A 22,476-nucleotide genomic window follows, 5' to 3' on the forward strand; every position below is an offset into this window, starting at 1 on the left:
TGGCTGGGCTGCACCCCTAGTACCAATGTGGCTCTATTTACACACAAGGTATGTCCACACAAGGGATGGACATACAGACAACCATAGAAAGACCCATCTCCATGATAGGACTGAGGGGGAAGGGACTAGGCCAGTGTGCAGCCTCACCTCACTGCCTTTCTCCACGAGGTCACTGTTTATTAGGTCTGCAATTGCAAAATAGCAGGAAACTATCTAGACTGGGCTAATGTGTGATTAGAGTGGAATTTTGGTTTCTCAAACGTGCTCACATACACACACAGAGAGACACACACAGAGAGGGGGTGAGGGGAGAGAGAGAGAGAGAGAGAGAGAGAGAGAGAGAGAGAGAGAGAGAGAGATCATAAGTATATTTTCATTTTAATTCAAGGTATGGGACATGGACTGCTTCAGACTGCCTGCAGTGGGTGACTATGATTTGCCTCGTGCTCTAGTAGAGGCATGGCTTTGCCAGCTGCAGATAGTTTTCTGTGATTATGTGACATTCAGAATTCTGGTAAGTATACAGAGGGTATAAAAATGCTAGAGCCCCAAGAGGCAGGTTTGTGGTTAGTAGTTGATCTCAGGGTTCTTTGTGGTTTTATTGTTTGTTTGTTTGTTTGTTTTAGTGGTCATGCTCAAAGATAAAACAAGAAAGAAATTAGATTTACCCTCTCTCTCCATCCTCAATCCTTCATTCTCTCCTCTCCAGTGTTAGGGGGTAAAACCAGAGTCTTAAAGGGTACAAAAAAAGAAGAACCCACAAACTAGCAAAGACCAGTTACAGAAGTGGCTCCTGGGTCACCAAGGAGGCACCCAAAAGACTTCCTGAGTCCAGGATTGTTGGTTGACTCCTGTGTAAATTGTAATTTTTATCATTTAATTTTTTTTTTTTTACAGCCTGAGAGTCGAAACCCAGGTCTCATGTATCCAGAGCTACACCCTGATCTCCCTGGGTTGTAACTTTGAAATCCAAGTCCTGGAGGCTGTTTCAATGTCACCACTTCCCAAACACGGGAGGCATGGTAACAGACTTGACAGAGCGGCTTCTGAGCCCAGGGCCATCTTTACCCTCCCAGAGACCCTTGGCTCAGGCCCATGCCCAGTAACCTGCACCTCTCTCTCACAGTGAGAACCACAGTGCACTCTCTCCCCACCGGGAGTGCAGAGGGAATTGTGGGGAGGAGCAACAAGTACAACTGACCTTGAGGTTGTCTGGGTGTTTGTGTGTCCACGCCAGAAGCATGGCAGCGAAGAGGTCCCCGGTGCCCACGAAGACGGCGTCCAACTTGCGCATCTCCATCCGGATGCGCTGGGTCACTGTGGAGCCGTCAGGCTTCCCTGGGGGAGGACATAAGCAAGGTCACTGGGTCTGGGACTTCTCAGATGGACAAGGGTCAGAACCTGTCAACCCAACGTGTCCCCGCTTCTCTGAAGTGACAGGAAGGTCAGCAATGCCTTTCCTTCAGATGTCACACAGACAGGGTGTGGCATCCTTCGGTAGCTCTGGGACTCATGTGGACCATCACGACCACCCCCCATTGCCCCCACTATCCCAAGGGAGATTGAAACACTGGTCCCTTAGAAGATAAAGCCAGCATGGTGTTACACACTCAGTGTGCCAGGAACCGCCTGGATGCACCGTTTGTGTGCGTCTACGTGCATGTGTGCGGCACACAAGCATTCAGATACACATCCCTACACCCTTCTGCATCCAGAATGCTCACTGGAGACAATGGGTGTGAACTTGGGGTTCCTGTCAGCCTGTGGCCCAGCTCCGTGCACTGTAACACTGTTTGTCCGACTAATTAAGGTGCTGCATGTATGAACAGTCAGCACAGCACAGCAGATGTGGGAACTTGCCAATCCGGGCACTGCATGGATATCCAGTGAGTGGGGATGGGTGAGTTTGCTCATGTCCCCAGTACCCCACCCAGCCCCAGTTGGCTCCACAGAGGCCCGTCCTGAACCTGCCTTCTGTCTGTCTGACTCTCCTGAGGGGCAAGAGGAACTAGCCCCTGGTTGACCATGCATAATCCTTCTAGTGAGTCCCAAGCATCCTCTGAAACCTGAATGCCATGGGCTCCGTAAACAAATGGGCCCAGGAGCCTGGGGGAGCAGGTGGGACAGGACTTACTCATCCTCTGGCTTCCCAGCGCCATCAGGTAGTCGCTGCCCTTTGGGGAGGGCAGGTCAGAGCTGGTGATGACCACAGTGTCAGGACCCATGCGGTGCAACACATCCATCACCTGTCAGCAGCAAGGGAGAGAGTGTCAGCACAGCCACACACCGTGGCTCTTCCTGTCAGTCAAGCTTCCTAAGGGGACAGGGGGACAGGCCCTGGGAGGCCACTGCCCTCTCTGCAATGACAGATCCAGCAGCGAGGCATGACCAGGACCCTTGATGGGCTTCCAGAGAAACATTGCAGACCCATGGCCAAGCCTGTGCTCAGCCACTTTCAACCAGACCATTGAGAGCGGACAGTGTAGAATATGAGGAAGCTTGGGGCCCCACCCCAACTCCTTAGGACCTGGGAAGGTAATGATATCCACCAATGAGGAGCAAGCTTCTCTCCAAGCTGGATTCTTGGGATTGATTGATTGATTGAGACAGGGTCATACTATATAGTACTGGCTAACCTAACCTGAAATGTTGACCAGGCTGGTCTAGAACTCAAAAAGAGTTCACTGCATCTTTCTATTAAGTGCTGTGAGCCATGACACCTGGCTCAAACTGGTTTAAACCTGACAGATGCCCCAGTCTACATGGCCATCCTCAGAGGGCACCCTTGAGGCTGCTTACCAAGCAGATCAAGATGTGGACTTAGCCACGGTCCCCTCACAGAGGGACGTGACATACATGGACTTATTTATATAAGTACATTATAGCTGTCTTCAGACAAACCCGAAGAGGGCATCGTATCCCATTACAGATGGTTGTGAGCCACCATGTGGTTGCTGGGAATTGAACTCAGGACCTCTGGAAGAGCAGCCAGTGCTCTTAACCACTGAGCCATCTCTCCAGCCCATAAATGAATCTAGAAGATGAACTAGAAGATGGCTCAGAGCCATGGACACAGGTAGCTCCCAGGCCCAATGAGGAGCTGCTACCACATGCTTCTCAGTGGCTGCTTGTTTCTGGGTAGACAGTGTGAACTGAAGATAACCAGAACAGTGTTGGGACATGATGGTGACTGTCCCAGTGCTGCCTGTGGATGAGATCATATCCAGAGTTCACACAGTGCCCAAGCACACAGACACACACTGACTGCTCTGGGCTGATCTGTGAAAAGACACACTGTAAGCTGAGGCCCCAGCTGAGAATCTTAGAAGGATGGCCGCTGTCCTGTCATGGTGACCGCTGTGTCAGGAGGCAGCTGCGGCCATGAGCCAATGCAGCACACTCACAACAGAAGAAGCTGGAGGTGGGAGGAAGGACCTCTCAGGGCCGCAGAGGGAGTGCACCCTGCCCACTCCTGCATTTTGGACTTTCAGGCTCCAGAGCTGTGACAGAACACTTTGCTATGGCAGCCGAGGGTCATAGACAGGGACACATGGTGGACTGAGTACAGAGCTGACAGAGGCATCGGTCAGTGACAAGGGCAGGGAGTTTGTCACACCCGATGTCAGAGCTCAGTGTCCCTCAGGTAATCATCCCTTCCTGAAGATGGGTGGGTGTCTCCTTCCCCGGGCATTAGGACGTGTGTGAAGCTCTCCTTACCGCAAATGCTTCTTCTTGGCTGTGGATTTTTCTGCCACTCAGCAACCTGGAACACAGACAGAAGTGAGCCAGACCATACAATACAGCCATCCTGACCCCTGACCTACATCCTCCGCAGACAGTCATCATGGCATCTACTGGCCGTAAGAACTGGGTGAGGCGGTGACAATCTGGGATAGGTTGGGAAGGTCAAATGTGTTATAAGTAGTGGTTCTCAACCTTCCTAATTGTCACCAACCTTTAGTACGATCCCTTGTGTGATGACCCCTGTCTTAGTCAGGGTTTCTATTCCTGCACAAACATCATGACCAAGAAGCAAGTTGGGGAGGAAAGGGTTTATTCAGCTGACACTCCCAAATGGCTGTTCATCACCAAAGGAAGTCAGGACTGGAACTCAAGCAGGGCAGGAAGCAGGAGCTGATGCAGAGGCCATGGAGGGATGTTGCTTACTGGCTTGCTTCCCCTGGCTTGCTCAGCTTGCTCTCTTATAGAACCCAAGACCACCAGCCTAGGGACGGCACCACCCACAATGGGCTGGGCCCTCCCCTCCCTTGATCCCTAATTGAGGAAATGCCTTACAGCTGGGTCTCATGGAGGCCTATCCTCATGGGAGGCTCCTTTCTCTGTGATGACTCCAGCTTGTGTCGAGTTGACACACAAAACCAGCCAGTACAACCCTCAACCATAAAATTACTTCACGGGGTTGGGGATTTAGCTCAGTGGTAGAGCGCTTGCCTAGCAAGCGCAAGGCCCTGGGTTCGGTCCTCAGTTCCGGGGGGGGGGGGAAATTACTTCACTGCCACTTCTGAACTGTAATTTCGATACTGTTATAAACTGCGACATGAATATCTGATATGCGACCCCAAGGCCTCGTGACCCACAGGTTGAGAACCAATAGTTATAAGGGAACTCACATACGTGGTGGGATTCCAAATTGTATTCCTACAGATGACAACTGTGAGAAACAGCCACCAACAACACCCAGAGACCCCCACACGGCATCGATCAGGCAACCAAAGCTCTGGGAACTGTGAGGGTCCCTTCAAGCAACGCTCACAACCCGCCTGTCACAAATGGCTGGCAGCACAGAGCCCTCGAAGAGGTGCCATCCCTCACTTGGGAAGAACTCAGGCCTGGGACCCTCAGCTGCTCAGTCTAACAGCACCCACCCATGGGTGCATACAGGGCTTGCAGGACCCTGCTCACAGGGCAGAGAAGCCTGTATCCTGCCAGTCTGGGTAACTGGCAGTTTTTCTGGAAGCTGGCTCTTTACCTAGGCAGGGTCATGCACTCTGTGCTGTGAGCGCTGAGAGAGATCTGTGCCCTGCAGCTCCACCTGAGCTTCCCAGACACATCAGCCCTCAGCTGGTCATGTCCAACCTCCTCTATCTCTCCTTGGAGCATCTCTCTAGCAGGGAGGTACTGTGGGCCAACAGGGTCATGGACCAAGAGCCAGAGGGATAGAGTGACCGTCATTCCCTAGAGGCAATGGGAACCACAGAAGGTCCAGGTTTACAGGCAAGGGTCACATGATCAGTACAGTGCAGGCCAGGCTTCCTATAGGCCACCCAGGGGCCTGAGGGGGCAGATGGGGGGCTGCCATGGCACGTGTGAGGACAGGCCCTGGGCTCTGCAGGGCTCCCTGGGGCATCTGGTCCTTCTAGCCACATGGTTACTTACTCAGCCTCAAACTGGTTGGGAGTGATGATGTCGGCCATGGGTACCACTTTCTCCCTGTACACGGGAAGCAGGTCCTGGGGAACGTACTGGAGAACACGGGAGACAAAGGAGGAGGCTCACTCACACGGACGGAGCCCAGCGGAGGATCCATCCCAAAGCCCAAAGCCGGAGGGAAGACCTGGCATTGCCACCGTGAGGAATACACAACTGAGGGCTTGCAGATCCGAGTTGGGGGTGACAGGGACAGAGAAGGGTGTCACCAAGCAAGAGAAGGGCCTGGGGCAGGGGGGGAAGGCCTCAGCTCACCAGAACAAAGAAGGGAGGGAAGTAGGGGCTAAGACCCAGCACCGCACAGGATGACTTAGGAAACACCAGGCCCTCAGGCCATGCCAGATGGGATGGGGGTCCACCTGGCTCTGGTGGCCTGAGTCTTGGGGTGTCTCATCTCCATGTATGACATACCTATGAGCCCACCAAGTCCTGGTCATCTCATTGTTGATTTAAGTTATCCATGAAGAAGTCCACAGAACAGTATTTCTCACCCCACACCCCCATATGAGTTCTTACTCCATAGCCCATGCTGGCCTAGAACTCACAGCAATCCCGTTCCCTTCCAAGTCCTGGGCCTACAGGCACGACGCACCAGGCCAGCTCAGAGCTGTCTTTAACTTTTGTTTTTCTTACCACCTCCATGCTGGGAATGGCCCCTGTGCTTGTGCCTGCTGCGCAAGCATGGTCTATACCTCCAAGCTCCTTCATAAAAACTTGGATTCGGGGCTGGAGAGATGGCTCAGTGGTTAAGAGCACCGACTGCTCTTCCTGAGGTCCTGAGTTCAAATCCCAGCAACCACATGGTGGCTCACAACCATCTGTAATGAGATCTGATGCCCTCTTCTGGTGCGTCTGAAGGCAGCTACAGTGTACTCATATACAATAAAATAAAATCTTAAAAAAAAAAAAAAAAAAACAAAAAAAAACAAAAAAACTTGGATTCGGGCTGGCCTCAAACTCGCACTCTTCCTGCCTCAGCCCTACGAGTAACTAGAATTACAGATGTCCGCTATCTGGTTCCTGACATCCACGTCCCACACGTCACAGAAAGCATCATACTCCCATGATGCTTTGCAGCACTGGCGTGTGGCCCAGGGTGGCAAGATGCTGTGTTGCTTTCATTTGCTGAGGGATTTCCCTGGAGGTCTAAGGTTCTACCCAGATGGACTCTCACTGTCTGGCACCAACTGGAGAAGAGCGAATGATAAATGGGGCCACCCGCACGGGGCAAGCCCTAGACTCAGGTCCGATCACGGAATCATGAAAGGCTCTCAAAAGGACTGCGTTTGGTGGCTGGCACTCACCTCAGCGACAAGGCATTTACTCGGCTAGCGTGTGAGAAGCAGAAGCCCTGTGGCTCAGATGCTAAGTTTTGTTTGGTTTTGTTCTTGGGGTCTAATCCGGGGCTTCTCACAAAGTAGGAGTATCGTGAATCTAGGTACTCTGGGAAAACGTTATTTAATCAAAACGGGGACACATCACAGTGACACCAAGCCTGAAGGAAAGCTCTTTAGGGACCCTACATCACGCAGTCTCGGGTAGAGAAGACAAGTTGGCTTCTGGTGCAGGGAACCTTCCAGGAGATCGGCAGTGAGGAAAACAGATGAAGATGGCCACTGAGCCAAGGGGACACGGAGTCATGCCACTAACAGAGCAGAGCAGAAAGGATATCTGTCCAGGGGCTGGGCAGGGGTATCCTGCATGTTGCCTGTCCTGCTGGGGAAATCAATCAAGTGTTCAGACAGCCATAAGCCAACAAAGGAGGCAATGCCAGGGTAGTCTGCGGGTGAAGACACTGAGTTTGAAGCTTGAGGCTTGAGGCCTCTGCTTCCATCTACAGGGCCGTTTCTATGGAGTCACAGAACTCGGTTTGTTCACTGATTCTGACCCTCCTGATTCCTGGTTTAGAGCAGCTGGTGAGCTCAGAGTGACCATTTTTAAATGGTTAAGGGGAAAGGGACAGAAGAAAAAAAAAAAACCGTTGCAGGAGGGGCTGGAGAGATGGCTCAGTGGTTAGAGCACTGACTGCTCTTCCAGAGGTCCTGAGTTCAAATCCCAGCAACCACATGGTGGCTCACAACCATCTGTCATGGGATCTGATGCCCTCTTCTGGTGTGTCTGACGGCTACAAGGTACTCATATAAATAAAATAAGTAAATCTTTTTAAAAAAAAAAAAAAAAAAACTTTGCATGAGAAGGTGACCTGGCTGTGACATCTGTCACCCCATGATCTACCCTGTAGATAGGCTGATATGGCTGACTAGGTGTCATATGCATATACATCCCTCAGAAATTTGAACAGAAGGATGTCTTTCCTGGACAGAGGAGTACGGTCCTGCGGTTAAGGGTAAATGGCTAGCCTTCTCCCCTGCTAGAGTCTGCAATTAAGTTTTCAAGGGAAAACATCTACAATAGGAGAAACTCGTAGGATATTCGCTTCAAGGTCCACACTTGGAGGTTTACTAAACAGCTTGCCCACTGCTGACTGACTGTCCATGGCACATGTGGACAGCTTATGCAGGCATAGACCATACACACCTGCCTGTAGGGTGACCACACTGGTTTACCTGGGAAGGGGACCCTCACTTGGCTCAAAGTAGATGACAGACCACATTAACAGCAGTTTTGCGTCCACTCACCATGGAGCCTTCTCCATTCCTCTTGTCGCCCATCACAGGGTCACACACTGCGGGGGACAGAACATCTGATCAGGAGCTGCTGTGGCTCCCAACGACAGATATATACAGCTTTCTTCATTTTGCTTTTTGAGACAGGGTCTCAGTGCGTTGCCCAGGATAGCCTTAGACCCACAGTCTTCCTGCCTCAGCCTCCCACATAACTGAGAATGCGGGCATGCGCACACCGTGCCCAGCTCCACAACCAACTTTTTCTCCTGACTGACAGGCAGGTTTCCATAGTGACTGGCCTACCTCACATTCGCATCAGCAGTGCAGGGCTTCGAGCTCCCCACATCCTCCCAACACTTGCTGCCTCTATTTTGTTGCTGCTTTTGTGTGTGTTTATTACACTATCCCAGATGGTGCAGCTTATTTGGTGTGTACGTGTGTGTGGCTGCATGTATGTCCATCTGTACAGGCGTGCACGTACACGCAGCCCGTGTGCAGATGCCCAGCAGGTCAGAGAAGAGCATGAGATCACCTGCCACGGGATTTACGGGCAGCTGTGAGCCATCAGCGTAGGTACTTGGAACTGAACTCTGGGCATCTGCAAGAGAAGTGTGTGCTCTGGTCGGATGACACATTCTCATTTTGTCCTGGCTGACTTTGAATTCACTATGTTGCTGGGATGACCCTGAACCTCTGACCCTCTGAGAACTGAGATTACAGGCATAGTCCTCCACATGCAGTGTCTGTGGTCCTGGGAACCGAGCCCGGGGCTTCATGTATGCTGGGCAAACACTTTACCAACCGAGCCCCATCCCTAGTCAATTAAAAAATATTAGTGCACAGGGTTACACAAGAACAATGTCCCCTAGAAACTTGCACTTTCTGCCAAGACAATTAGGTCTTTGGGGGTAATTTCACAGTTAATTCTCCATTGTTCACCCCTTTGTCTCAAGAACACATTACCTCAGGTCACCTGGACTGGCATTGTGCCCTCCCCCTGGCCTGCCTGAGTCTCACAGCATTGTCCCAGGTTCAAGCACAATGCCTTTGGGCCTTGGTCCAACTGCATGGACAGAGCAATGGGCTATTGGCCTTTGGGGGCAGGTCCACTGTGCACATCTGGGAGACTGGTACTCAGGGTCCAGCCTTGGACTATGAGTCTGGTAACACTGTCTCTGCTCCATGTGGCACATAGACCCACTGATGCCTGGTAACCAGAGTAGTGACCCCAGGCTATGCAGACAAACTAGACATGATGTACCCACTTAGTCAGCACCGCCCCCCACATAGTTTACCCTGGCTGGGGTGTCAACCCAACCTATATCCCCTTTAAGATCAGACCTCCCATATCTTGGGTACCCCAGGCCTTCATATATTCATATTCCCCCCTTTTCCCCCTGAGGCAAGGTTTCTCTGTGAAGCCTTGGTTGTCCTAGAAATCACTCTGTAGACCAGGCTAGCCTCGAACTCACAGAGATCGGCCTGCCTCTGTCTCCCAAGTGCTGGGATTAAAGGAGGATGGCACTACCACTGGCTTTAATTCTTCCTTCCTAAGGACCCTAGGGTGACCTAATTCCTCTGCCGGGCCTGTACTCGCTCCTCCTTAGAGGCTATGGCCAAAAGAGAGGAGGTTGAACCATCACTTCCCTGAGGGTAAGAGCAGTCTGGGGCACACTGTGGGGAAGGGCAACATGGCTCAGCTCTCACCGTACATGAGCTTGGAGTTCTGTTGCTTCAGCTCCTTCACGATGTCCACCACCATGGTCAGGAAGGACTTGTCTCTTGTATAACCTCGGGAGGGAAAAAGCCGGGTTTATCCACTCAAAACAGGGCACACTGACTACCAGGCCATCTGCCTTCACAAGCACCAACAAATCAAGCATGTGTCAGTGTGGACACAGGTTAGATGCCGTGGTCTGGGAAAACAGAAATCTCGTAAAGGACAGCAAGACAAGAAGATTCCAGAAGTAGATGAGGAGTTTTGATAGGAGGAGAGATAATTGACAAGGACCTGAATTTTCAAGGCATATCATGCCCCCACTCTAAATAATATTTGTTTTGGGTGTGTTGCTATAAAATTAAAATATGATTTCTTTTATCCCACACTGGATCCAGCAGCGTAGAGCCCCATGACATCTGTTAGATGTCTTCATCTCACTCATTTAAGCCTCTCACCCGCTCCACTCCAACCCATATCACACTGCTGATGGCTACTCTCTGAGCCTGGCAACGATCTCTCTACCCATCTAGTTCCCAAGGCAGGTTGCCACCATGCCAGACATACACATCCCAATTCTGCGGCGGGCCAGTGTCTCCAGCCACCACATACTCTCTTGAACTCAATTAAATTGCCACATATAAGAACACACAACACGATAACCTCTGATCCAATTGATAAGATACAATTGCCCACCTAGACACACAAAGCCCTGTACACATCCATCCCTTAAGAATATTCATCACAACCTGTAGATGTGCAGAGAGGAATCAACATCAGCCTCCATGTTCTCTCTGCGGCTTCTCCCTCTTGCCCCAGTCTCCTCCTCCTCCTCTTTCCCATCCTTCCTTCCCATCCTTCCTTCTCGTCCAATGACAGTCTTCATTCTATCTTGTACCTGCCTTTATCTGCATAACAACACCATCCTACATGGGCGCTTGTACCTGAGTGTATGTCTGTGCACCACGTGTGGGCATGAGCCCTCAGAAGTCAGGAGATGATGTCAGAGCTCCTGGAGCTGGAGTTCAACATGATTTTGAGGTATCCTGTGTGTGCTGTGAACTGACCCTGGGTCCTCTGCAAGAGTGATGAGTACTCTTAACCACTGAGCCATCTCATCAGCTCCTGTGTCTCTAAAACTTTGTTTATGTAGGGGCTGGAGAGATGGCTCAGTGGTTAAGAGCCCTGACTGCTCTTCCAGAGGTCCTGAGTTCAGTTCCCAACAACTACATGGCAGCTCATGACTGTTTATAACTATATTCTCAGGGGATACAATGCCTTCCTTAGGGGTGCATATGTATATGCACACACACACAATATATATATATATATATATATATATATATATATATATATGAATAAACTTTTATTTGATTATTTATTTTTGGATGCAGGGTCTCACCATGAAGCCCTGGCTTGCCTAGAACTCACGATGTAGACTAGGCTAGCCCTCACAGAGCCTCACTTGTCTAAGGGTTGGGACTTTAGGTGTGTACCACCACACCCAACCAAAACATAGTCCTCTTAACCTGACACAGGAAACTAAAGTGCAACAAGTGGAAGAACGATGCTTGCTGAGAAGTTTGAAAATCTAAATGCAATCCCTGGGACACACACAGTTGAAAGAACCAACACCCACATGTTGTATTCTGACCTCCATAACCATGCTGTGGTACTGTGTGTGTGTAGTTGTGTGGACATGGACACCACTGTGGTGGTTTGAATACGCTTGGCCCGGGGAGTGGCACTGTGAGGGGCTGTGGCCTACTTGGAGTAGGTGTGGCCTCGTGGGAGGAAGTGTGTCACTGTGGGTGTGGACCCTCCTCCTAGCCACAAGGAAGCCAGTATTCTGCTAGCAGACTTCAGATGGAGATGCAGAACTCTCAGCTCCTCCTGCACCCTGCCTGCCTGGATGCTGCCAGGCTCCTGCCTTGATGATAATGGACTGAACCTCTGGACCTGTAAGGCAGCCCCAATTAAATGTTGACTTTGGTGTCTGTTTACAGAACTAAAACCCTAAGTAAGACACAACTGCACACATACGTGCTCCTCCACACCCCACCCACCCCCACCCCTGGAATAAATACACAGACTCAATACATAGAAAATGCTACCAGAAACCTGACAGATGAACATGCTCTAGGAAGAAGCACTTCACCATCAATCAATCAACCTGGCAGCACTCCGACTTCCTCCCTCCTCTCTCCCAGGATGCCACTCAGATGTGTTGGTGCCTAAGGCACACTACTACCTTCCAGAAGGAAGGCTGGAACCAGGAAAGAGCCCAGGGAGGTGAATCAGGTCTATCCCTGTCACCGCAGGATGGGGACCCTTCCCTGGGGTCCAGGGACACTCACCAGTGAGCACGTAGTCATACTTGTTGACGTTGTTTGCCTTGAGACCTTCGTACAGCGCATGCAGCTCCTGGGACGTCAGCACCTGGCCCTTCCAGTGGGCATAGCCTGCAGGAAGAAAACGCGATAAGTGTGGATGGGGGAGCCCAGGCTTCCCTGGTGGCCATCTCAGCTGACAACAGCCACCTCCCCTCCTTGAGGAAAGCCAGTGAGCTGGTCTTCTGAGGGCTGGCCTTAGCCCCAGATGGATGCTCTGGGCCCAGTACCTCAGAGGGATCCCAATACCCAAAGCCACCCTGTTCCTATACTGTGAGGGCTGAACACTGGTCTCCCCCTTCCCAAGCCTGGTTTCTATCAACTCAGTCCAGGGCAGGAGAGACTCGGTGTCCCGGACGACGGGACGTGGATAGGAACTCGTGGCCACACAGCTGTTTATTTCTCTATTCATCAGGGCATCTCAGGACAGCCCGCCCAATCCCTACCCCTGAGCCCAGTCTGCCTCCCAGTCTCCTCTATGTGTTTCTCACCACCAAAGCCAACTTGCTGGGTCACTGTCACCTGACATCCCTAGCAGGTAAGGGCCCACCCTGTCCCCTCCCACTCTTTCTGTCTGGCTCTCCCATAAACAAATTAAATCACTACCCAAACAACTCATGGGTCAAATTCTAGCAAGAGACAAGCATGAACAGGTTTGGCCCAGACATACGACCTGCCCTTCTGCCTGCAGTGGCCAGGACCCCAGGCCTCTGGGACCCTTCTTGAGATGCAGGACACCTGGGCACTCACTATACAGAAATACAGATGCCAGGTGGGGCCAACCACTGAACTCTGAATTTCACCAATGTAGCTTTGTGTCCCTTCAGCATCTCCAGCCTTCCAGGTACACACACAGCCCCTAAGGGACCCAGGTGCTTTCAGTGCCTGTGGAGCACCAGATGGAGCACAGATCACCGTGATCCCCCTCTGCATGGCAGTGATCCCACCCAGAAGGATGGAGATCCCACACAGCACGCTCCTCAGAACTGAACTCAGCCCTACTGTTCACACTCCGAGCCATCTCAATTAAACACACATAACAGTGCCCAAAGCAGCAGTGAGAGTCAAGGGGGGGGGGCATGCAGTTCACTGGTGGCCCTGGGCCATCTGGGACTTCAAAGGCATGGGCACTGGTACTGAGCAGCCTCCAAAATGGAGGCCCACTGTCAGCTCCTATCTTCCCTCCCCGTTTAAAACCCATTGCACTCAGAAATGTGTAAAAATCCTCTGAGCCTTTACCTCCTGCTGGTGACCAGCTGGGCTGCTCTGGGACACTCTGAGCTCCCAAAGTCCTCTTTGTGTTCAGAACACTCTTAGGACAGGCACTATGAAACACCCGAGTGGCTTTGTTCTCTTGCCAGCACAGAGAACAAGGAGAGGTACAGTCACCATGGACTCCAGAGGCCACAGGTCAGGGCCGTGGGGAGCACACTCTTGCCCCAAACAATTCAAGGGGCTTCCAAGGACAGTTCCCTTTATTAATAAGCAGTGCTGTCTTTGGGTGTCCAGAACAAGACACACACACACACACACATACACACACTCTCTCTCTCTCTCTCTCTCTCTCTCTCTCTCTCTCTCTCTCCTCCCCTGGTGATGGTACTGAGCCACATGGGGTCTCCCATGCACAAGGTAGTGCCATAGTGGACACAAGCATGCAGGCCACCAGCAGACCACAGGGGGACACAGGGGCCCTCGCTGGGACCTACCTGTTCAGCTTCCCTACCACAGCAGGTGGCATGAATGCCAGCTTAGCAGAGGGGGGGAAACTGAGGCAGAGAGAGTTTTTTTTCCCCCAACTGGCAGCTCCAGAACAGTGGGCGTGCAAATCAGCAGTGTGAGGGTACGCCCTGTACAGAGTGACCCTTCTGGGATCCATCCCCCTCCCCACCTCAAGGAGTGGCAGTTACTCCCCCAGGGCCAGGTTACAGGCCACCCTCAGGTCCACCATGACGACCATCTTGAAATCCTACCTGCATGGTTTGAAAACTGCACAGAGTTCACGGCATCAACCTCAAATCCCAAAACCTGCAGGACAAGCAGAAGAGTGTGACAGTGCCTGTCTGTGACCCCTAGAACCCAGAGCAGGGGTCCCCTCCACAGCTAGAGTCCCAACTTGAGGAGGGTAACAGAGGAGAGAGACCAGCCAGGTGGCAGGAGGGCCACAGGGTGGGAACAGAAGGCTCTGTCCAAGTCAGCCATATATTTGCACTTCAGGGCCACACATGCTTGACCATGGGTCATTTATTCAGTTACTCAGGGAAATTGCCCAAAAGGCCAGGGTAGAGACACGCCTCCCCCTCGCTTGCATGCACTGAAGGATTCATGGAGCATCCCTGAGGGCTCACTGGTGGTGAGAGCCCCTGCAAGCAGCTGTCTGTCCAGATTAGGGAACAGGGCCATGTTAGTTTCCAAACCACCACCCCTGAGGGTGTAGGACCCAGACCCAGCTGGGCAGGTCAACTCAACCAGCCTCTACCACACCAGCCAGCCAACAAACTCTTCCTCCTTCCCTGACAACCAGAGAAAGAAGGTCTCAGGTCAGGGCTGAGGTCCCCAAGAGCAACCACGTTAGAGCAGCTTGCCTCTCTGAACGGCCTCTCTTAGCTCTTTTGGAGTCCTCCAGATGGGACCAATGAGCCTCCTGAGACACTGGGCAGAGACCGAGGCTCCGTGTGGTGAGGTGTTCATCCCGAGCGCACAGAGCAGCTCGCTAAACCAACCAATTAAAGTTGCGGACCTCAGAGTCTACCTATAGCTATCACTGAGTGTAAAAGCCTTTTATTTTAAAGGAAGGGGCCATGCTGTGGGGGCTCTGCAGTTAGTATAGCGTTCAGATGCTTTCCCACAATTCCAGTGCTGGAGTCCTGGGTTTCAGTGGCCTGTCTATTCTAATTAGTGACCTTTCGTCTAGTTAGAGACTGTGTCTGGGGTTTGCCTCTCAGTTCAGTGTGGCAGCTGAAAGCAGGGCTTCCTGACCTGCCTATGAATGAGACTCGGGTTGGGCAAACTGGACAGCACCATCTGTAGAAAAGCCTCAGGCTGTCTCCTGGGGTAAAGCACCCCACTACTGCCTTAGACTTCCACCCTACCACTGCTGGGACCCTCCAGAGGAGTGCAAGAGGCATCCAGAAAAGTTAAAAGTCGAAAAACAGTACGGGAAGCTTGCCTTTCCTGCTTCCTGCTGTCCAAGGCAGCCAGACCAGGCTCCTCCCCCATCCCTCATAAACGCTCAGATCCCGCCCCCGCCCCGCCCACCGCGCCCCCTCCCCGTTTCCAGCAGTGACGTGTGTTGTGCTGGGGTGGCTCTCGTGGGCAGGTGGCGCACATCGCAGGGGCCCCTTGCTCGCCTCCGTTACTGCATCACCAAGCCTCCAGCAAAGAGGCTCAGACAGCCTGAAGCCTCACAGCCAGACATGGCTCATTTAGCACAATGGCTCAGCTAATCTCTTCCAAGGGAGGCAGAGCTGCTCAACACAGCAGGAGCCCGGTGAGCTCTGGAATATTCCAGTGTGGTTCTTCCACAGGCATCTAGAGACAGGGAGGAGGGGACAGGCCGAGCCTCACAGGTGTTTCTAGCCCCGGACACCCAGTCCCAGGCTGATGTGAGGCTTAAACCTCTTTCACAGACGGGAATCGGCAAGCAGGCTGGGCAAGCATCTTGTGACTGTTGTCACCCTGAGCATTCTAACAGTCAAAGGTCACACATGCCTTCCTGTCTCCCACCACTGGTCTCTGATCAGCCTTCCCATTCAGCCAAACCACACCCGGGACAGGACAGCTTGCATCACACACAGCATCTCCTGTCCTACACCGCTCACACTCCAGCTCCTGCATCCACCCCCAGCCTGGCTCCCAGCACTCGCTGCAAGGATTACAGTGCTAGTCAGGTATAGCCAGGCACCCTGTGTAGCTGCTCAGGTCTGCCTGTGTTGAGCTGCACAGTGAAGCCCTAAGGGCAGGGGGCTGTGCTGAGCTCACTGTGGTATCCTTAAGCCGACCTTGTCAGCATGTGATGCTGTTACTGCTGGAAGGGAACAGGGTGGCTTCTCTGGGAGTTGTCACATCAGAGGCCACCAAAGTTTCATTGTTGGCCCTTTGTCAACACCTCCATTTCCTTTCTCTTGTGGAAACCCCACTCAGTCCTCCTCCAGACCTCTGAGTGGGACTGTCAGGGGCCACCAGCGCCCCCAGAGGAGTGCAAGAGGCACCCAGAAAAGTGAAAGTCAAAACATAACAAGGGAAGCTTGTCTTTCCTGCTTCCTGCTGCCCAGGGCAGCCAGACCAGGCTCCTCCCCCTATCCTTCATGCAACCCTCAGACCCCGCCCCCGGCGTCTACGCCCTTCCTCTCTAGGAGTGATGTGTGCTGTGATGGGGTGGCAGGAACAGAAGTTGTATCAGTGTATATCCAGAGGTGTTATAGCAGCAGGTCCCATGTTACTGAAGCTCAGGGCCCTGTGAACATGTCTTTCCTTTCCAGACACAGCCGCTTTATCCAAATCCAGGGTCTTACACACACGCACGCATGCCCCACAACACACGTCCCCCATACGTGCCCACAACCATACAGGAACACACACACAGGCATGGACCCAGCCGACCGCAGGAGGGGATGAGATCAACAAGTTCATGCCAGTGGGGAGGGATAGCAGAAACCCCTGTGCAGACTCACGGAAGCAAGAACTAAGGCCATTCTCATAGAAATTTCTCATAAACCTTTCTAAAGCATTTCTAGGTTCCACCGGCTTTCTGCAGACCCCAAACAGGGCTGACTCCTTACAGTGCCTTTCAGAGGGTTTTATGGTCTTGCCTTTCTGCCTCAGAGCCTATGTCTGTGATTGGAGTTGAAGTCCCAGATCATTCTTCCGAAGCCGAGTATTTGGTAAGTTAATTTATCGTAAGTACAGCCTTCTGTCCACTTGTACACCGGCATTGCCAGAAGAGGTCACCAGATATCGTTACGGGTGGTTGTGAGCCACCATGTGGTTGCTGGGACTTGAACTCAGGACCTCTGGAAGAGCAGCCGGTGCTCTAACCACTGAGCTGTCATCTCTCCAGCCCCCACGGTAAGTTAACACTTAATGTCCATGCTGCACTGATGGCCCTATGCAAGGTTAGCTACTCCATAGGCTCACCAGTAGATGACACAGGACCGGCAACCACTCCGCCCAACACTGGAAGCCACAGCTTTAGGCAGAGCTCAGGGACCTCAGTCCCTGCTGCTTCCTTCCCTATACAACGGGGCATCTTGACATCACCAAGGTTGCAGCCTTTCACTAGTCCCTAAACTTGGCTCTTTTCAGATTGCTCTGAAGGTAGGGTCCAGCCTTCTCCAAAGGCAGATGGAATAGAAACAGGACCCCCGCCCCTATACAACACGGGCTGGTGACTCATTCTGCCAAGAAAGCTCTGGAGGCACATACATGAGGTTCGGGAAGCCCACAGTACATACTGATGTGTGTGCTCACATGTACACACACACACACACACACACACACACACACACACCTTTAGATAGTCACACTTCCCTCTTGCTTCTTGCGGTGGGAAGTGGGTTGGAGGTACAACTTGGCTGTAGAGAAGGGGTTCTCAACCTGTGGGTCGCGACCCCCAAGGGTTTACCCATCGGATATTTTACAGGCCAGGTATTTACATTATAATTCGTAACCACGGCAACATTGCAGTTATGAAGTAGCAACAAAATAAGTTTATGGTTTGGGGTCCCTGCAGCATGAAGAACTGTATTGAAGAGTCGTGGAGTTAGGAAGGTTTGAGTACCACGGCCGTATGGTATTTACTCTGTATGTTTGAGAAAAACCCTAGGGGCCCCAGCACCATTTAAAAAGGGGATTGGGGCCAGGCGTGGTGGCGCAGGCCTTTAATCCCAGCCCGTGGTAGGCAGAGGCAGGTGGATCTCTGTGAGTTTGAAGCCAGTCTGGTCTACAGGACGGGTTCCAAGGTAGTCAGGGCTACACAGAGAAACCCTGTTTCAGACAAACAAAAATTAATGTAATACAAGGAAGCCAAGCATGGTGGTATCTTTAATCCTTTATCCCTTTCAACCCTTTAATCCCCACGGAGCACTGGAGGCGGAGGCAAATGATCTTTGAATTTGATGCCAACCAGGCCTACATAATAAGGCCTTGTTTCAATAAATGGAGTATGGGATCTTGGGACATAGCTCTTCAGTGGAAGAGCTACACGGCCTCGGGGTGGTGACACACACCTTTTTGATCCCAGCACTTGGGAGGCAGAGCCAGGCAGGCTTCCGTGAGATCTAGGCCAGCCTGGTCTACAGAGCTAGTTCGGGGGACAGCCAGAGCTACACAGAGAAACCCATCTCTGGGGAAAGAAAAGCAAACAAACAAAACAACAACAAAAACAAACAGACAAAAAGTAAACACACGGGGCTGGGGATTTAGCTCAGTGGTAGAGCGCTTACCTAGGAAGCGCAAGGCCCTGGGTTCGGTCCCCAGCTCCGAAAAAAAAAAAGAACCAAAAAAAAAAAAAAAAAGTAAACACACACGCACATGGTCCAAGTTCATTCCTCAGAATGACAGGAAACTAGGAAGCAGGATGAGGTGGTGGGAACAGGCAACACGATACACTTGATTTCACCCTCCTTCCCTCCCCTGCCCACCCTACAGGCTAGAACCTAAAGAGCAGGAAGTCCTCTCTTCCCAGGCACTCTCCTGAGGCACAGCTGAGGGAGAAAGAGTTAGGGCAGGAGACCAGGAGCCTGTCCCCACTGTCCCTTTACCCATTTCCTGCTCTGCAAACCATAAACTATTCCATCTGGTAGGTACCTCCTGTGGCTCCGGCCATGTGAAACCCTTGTCCACTATAGGCTGGCCTGGGGCCAGAAGCAGAAGTGAACACAGGGGCAAGGTTCTGCTGCCTCCTTGGAGGGGTTGTTTATCCCCTGCCTGTGGGAGACTGGAAGGGTGAGTCAGGGACACCTTTCAGGGAGCACTGGAGAGGCAGGGCTGAGAGTCTGTGACCCGTGGCAGAAGCTAGAGGGAGCTCCCCAGCCACAAACACAAGTCAGGCCCTGGTGGGGCTGGAGAGATGGCTCAGTGGTTAAAAGCACTGACTGCTCTTCCAGAGGTCCTGAGTTCAATTCCCAGCAACCACATGGTGGCTCACAACCATCTGTAATGGGATCTGACGCCCTCTTCTGGTGTCTGAAGACAGCTAGTGTATTAATATACATAAAATTAAAATAGAGAAGTCTTCATTAACAGCTTGGTGCAGGTCTGCAGGGGAGCCCCAGAAACCTCCCCAGCCATTCCTCTGGTATGAAGGGACAGCCACCTGATGCTGCAACCTGTGGACATCTGGGTCAGTCCCAGGGACGACTCCTCAGCCGAGAGGCCTTCTAGGATTAGCGCTGTGTAATTTCAGCGACAAATTTCAGGGCTCCAGCCCAAGACTACATCCTCTCTTTCTAGCCCTGCTTCCCCATATTCAGGAATATGAATGAGAGCTGCACTCCAGGTTGCACAGTAAGAATCCACACACACCCGATGTCCACCAAGCACAGCTCTGGACCTGGGGATGCTCCTCTTGAAACAGCTGCTCAAAGGCTGGACAGTGCTGGCCCCAGGTCACCACAGACTCTGCCAGCGCCAGCCCCACTGTGCTCACTGAGAGGCTCTCCATGCTGGAGTGTCCCCCTCCTCCATCTCTGCTGCTTCTCCCTACCCAGGGCTGCACAGAAGTGTGGTGAGCAGCAAGGAGTTCACATGGACCACGATGAAGTCCCCAGGTCCTGAAGCACCTCTCAGGACAGAAGCTAAGAGGAGCCCCCTCCCTTGAGCAGTTGGAACCTCATATCTTCAGCCTGAATAAGAAGAACACTGAATCCTTGGTACAGTCTATAGGACAGAGGACCAGGGGACCCAGGGACAGTGCGCTAGGTGAAGGAAAAGCACTAGCAAGTGGAAGAGGCAAACACAGGACATGGGGCCTGAGGGCTCTGAGAGGCCTGCACACCTCTGCCCAAGGTGAGGGGACTTTGTGAAGCTCAGCCTGGCCCCGCCTTCCCTGGATGTCCTGCTTCAGGGACTCTGCCCCTTTGCTCCTTAGTACAGTCTTACCTCAGTGACCTTGCTACCCAACCCTGGCCCCCTAAGTTAGTGGTTAAGAACAGAACCACCAGGGGTTGGGGATTTAGCTCAGTGGTAGAGCGCTTGCCTAGGAAGCGCAAAGCCCTGGGTTCGGTCCCCAGCTCCGAAAAAAAGAACAGAACCACCAGGGGCTGGAGAGATGGCTCAGCGGTTAAGAGCACTGACTACTCTCCCAGAGGTCCTGAGTTCAAATCCCAGCAACCACATGGTGGCTCACAACCATCTGTAATGGGATCCGATGCCCTCTTCTGGTGTGTCTGAAAACAGCTACAGTGTACTTATATATAATAAACCTTAAAAAAAAAAAAAAAAAAGCCCAGAAGCACCAGACCAGTGCATTCTGAGTAAAACAAGAATGGGTATACTAGACAGTGTGGGTGAAGCATTGCTTATCCACCGATAGGGACTCAAAAACTCAGCGGCTGCCCTTGCCTATGGACTTTGATCTCCTATGCTGTACAGTAACAATCAATTCCTCTATTTTGCCCGGCAAGCATGCCTGATTCAAGACAGCCCTTGATTGTTTTCAGATGCCCTTCTGGTCACCTGTCTTCCTTCCAGGTCCTTCCTGCAGGTCCATGGTAACCAGCTACCCCATCCTAACATCTCCCAGGAGTCAGTATAGTGGCTGGACATGAGCAGAAGGGGAGTGGGGACTTGCCACCTTGTTCAGTGACCAGCCACAAAGGTACATTGCAGGAGGCTACTGCCTGGCTGGCCATGCCAGCCCAATCTTCCTGCTGAACCGGCCAGGCAAGGAAGTGCCACCAGTTAGCCTGACATTACCTCTGGCCCCCATTCCAATGCCCACTGCACCCTGGTTCCCACCAAGGGCGACCAGTCACAAGCAGGAAGCGCCATCTGACAGAAATGATCAGAGACAGCCTCATTCGTTACACACCTCACAGGAGAAGCTCTGGGAAGATGACAAGGCTACAGTTCTTCTAACAGGTTGCTTCCAAACTCAGCAAACTGTGCGATCTCTTCGGAATAGAAGCAAAGGTGCTGGAGGTGTAGGGCTGGGATTCCAGACCCATCCTAGAGATTATAAGCCACCCCAGGAGTGATCAGACCCGTAGTGTGCCTCAGCCTCCTGGGCACCAACCAGTCTGCGACCTTACTCAGCCTCCCCCTGTCCAGACTCACGGGGTGGGCAGAAACAGAATCTGAATTTCAGCAGGGAGCGAGCAATCACTTGCCAATGTGTCTACCAAGAGGCTGTCCGCGCCCCCGCAGGGAAGGATCCTCCCAGCTCAGCATTTCATCACTTGGGTTGCCCCAGCCCACTGCTAGCCAGGCAGCCGGAAGCAGCAGCCGGGTTGGGGCCATCGGGCCACATGCACTACCCTACTGTAGTAGTAGGCTCTTCAGAGTACTCCACACCCCCAGCCTGCGTGCGCCAGGCTCTGTCCGCAGCACGCCCAGCTCCCGATAGGAACCCCAGGCTGACCTCAGGGGGACCAAGGTCATCGGTCGGGGAGGCCACGCCACGAACCCGCCGCCCTGTACACTAGCAGCCCGCCTGGGTTATATAAGTGGCGGAGCGGAGCATGTACCTGCAGAGGGAACATGGCCACCCGGTTGCCCACGTAGCCACGGACTACATGGCTCTGAATAGAGAGCACCCGGCACTCGCCCTCCATGCCGGGCTGGCCGTGGTTGCTGGGGACACAGTTGGAGTTACGGCTCCGGCTGTCCAGGGCACTGGCTCAGGATCCGCTCGCCGGTTCTTCCGCGCAGGCGTAGTGCCTGGACCTCAGCGAACTAAGAGATTTCAAGTCCGGCTCCGCTAGGGGCGAGCTGGAGGCGGGGCCCCACTCGGGCCACGCCCCTCTGGGAAAAGCGCTTTTCGGTACTGACCCCTACCTGCTCCTCTGTGCTGGTGCAGCACAGGGCGCCCATTCCCTCTGCACACCCGGGGTTAGTACCAAGCCATCTCATCTGGGATACATTCCTCCTTGTGGTTAATTCACTCCATGCTGTTCCAAACCATTAGCCTAGGGCGCTGATCATGGGTGGCACTCCTAAAAGCTGCTGTCTAAGCCCCCCACCTAAATCCTGGGCTATAAGACCCTCAGAGATCCGGTGGAGTCTTCCAGCCTCATGGTCTCCGTGGAATCCCAGATCCGGTGAGCCACGTGCCCGGCTGTCTGAACTCTGAGCC

The 22,476-nt window shown here is 52.6% G+C and overlaps 1 protein-coding gene and 1 long non-coding RNA gene across 6 annotated transcripts in view; one reads left to right on the forward strand and one right to left on the reverse strand.

The window, feature by feature from the left end:
- The window catches only part of Pdxkl1 (pyridoxal kinase like 1), a 29,643-nt gene extending 7,584 nt beyond the window's left edge, over positions 1–22,059 (reverse strand). Inside the window, exons 1-9 of one of the 5 annotated variants that reach the window (XM_087597680.1) lie at positions 21,869–22,059; positions 14,156–14,210; positions 12,150–12,254; positions 9,783–9,866; positions 8,088–8,134; positions 5,398–5,483; positions 3,718–3,763; positions 2,135–2,246; positions 1,202–1,338 (exon numbers count right to left, since the gene is read on the reverse strand). In XM_087597680.1, the coding sequence (XP_087453806.1) occupies positions 1,202–1,338; positions 2,135–2,246; positions 3,718–3,763; positions 5,398–5,483; positions 8,088–8,134; positions 9,783–9,866; positions 12,150–12,254; positions 14,156–14,210; positions 21,869–21,955 (759 nt within the window). In that variant the 5' untranslated portion in view covers positions 21,956–22,059. 5 annotated transcript variants of the gene reach the window in all.
- LOC147998567 (uncharacterized) lies at positions 15,477–20,429 on the forward strand. Its single transcript, XR_015645660.1, has 3 exons — positions 15,477–15,672; positions 16,910–17,065; positions 19,635–20,429. It is a non-coding gene; the product is annotated as an uncharacterized LOC147998567 (long non-coding RNA).
- Positions 22,060–22,476: the final 417 nt, after the last annotated feature.

The sequence above is a fragment of the Rattus norvegicus genome, chromosome 20 (assembly GCF_021556685.1).
Source record: "Rattus norvegicus strain SHRSP/BbbUtx chromosome 20, alternate assembly SHRSP_T2T, whole genome shotgun sequence".
Taxonomy (NCBI): domain Eukaryota; kingdom Metazoa; phylum Chordata; class Mammalia; order Rodentia; family Muridae; genus Rattus; species Rattus norvegicus.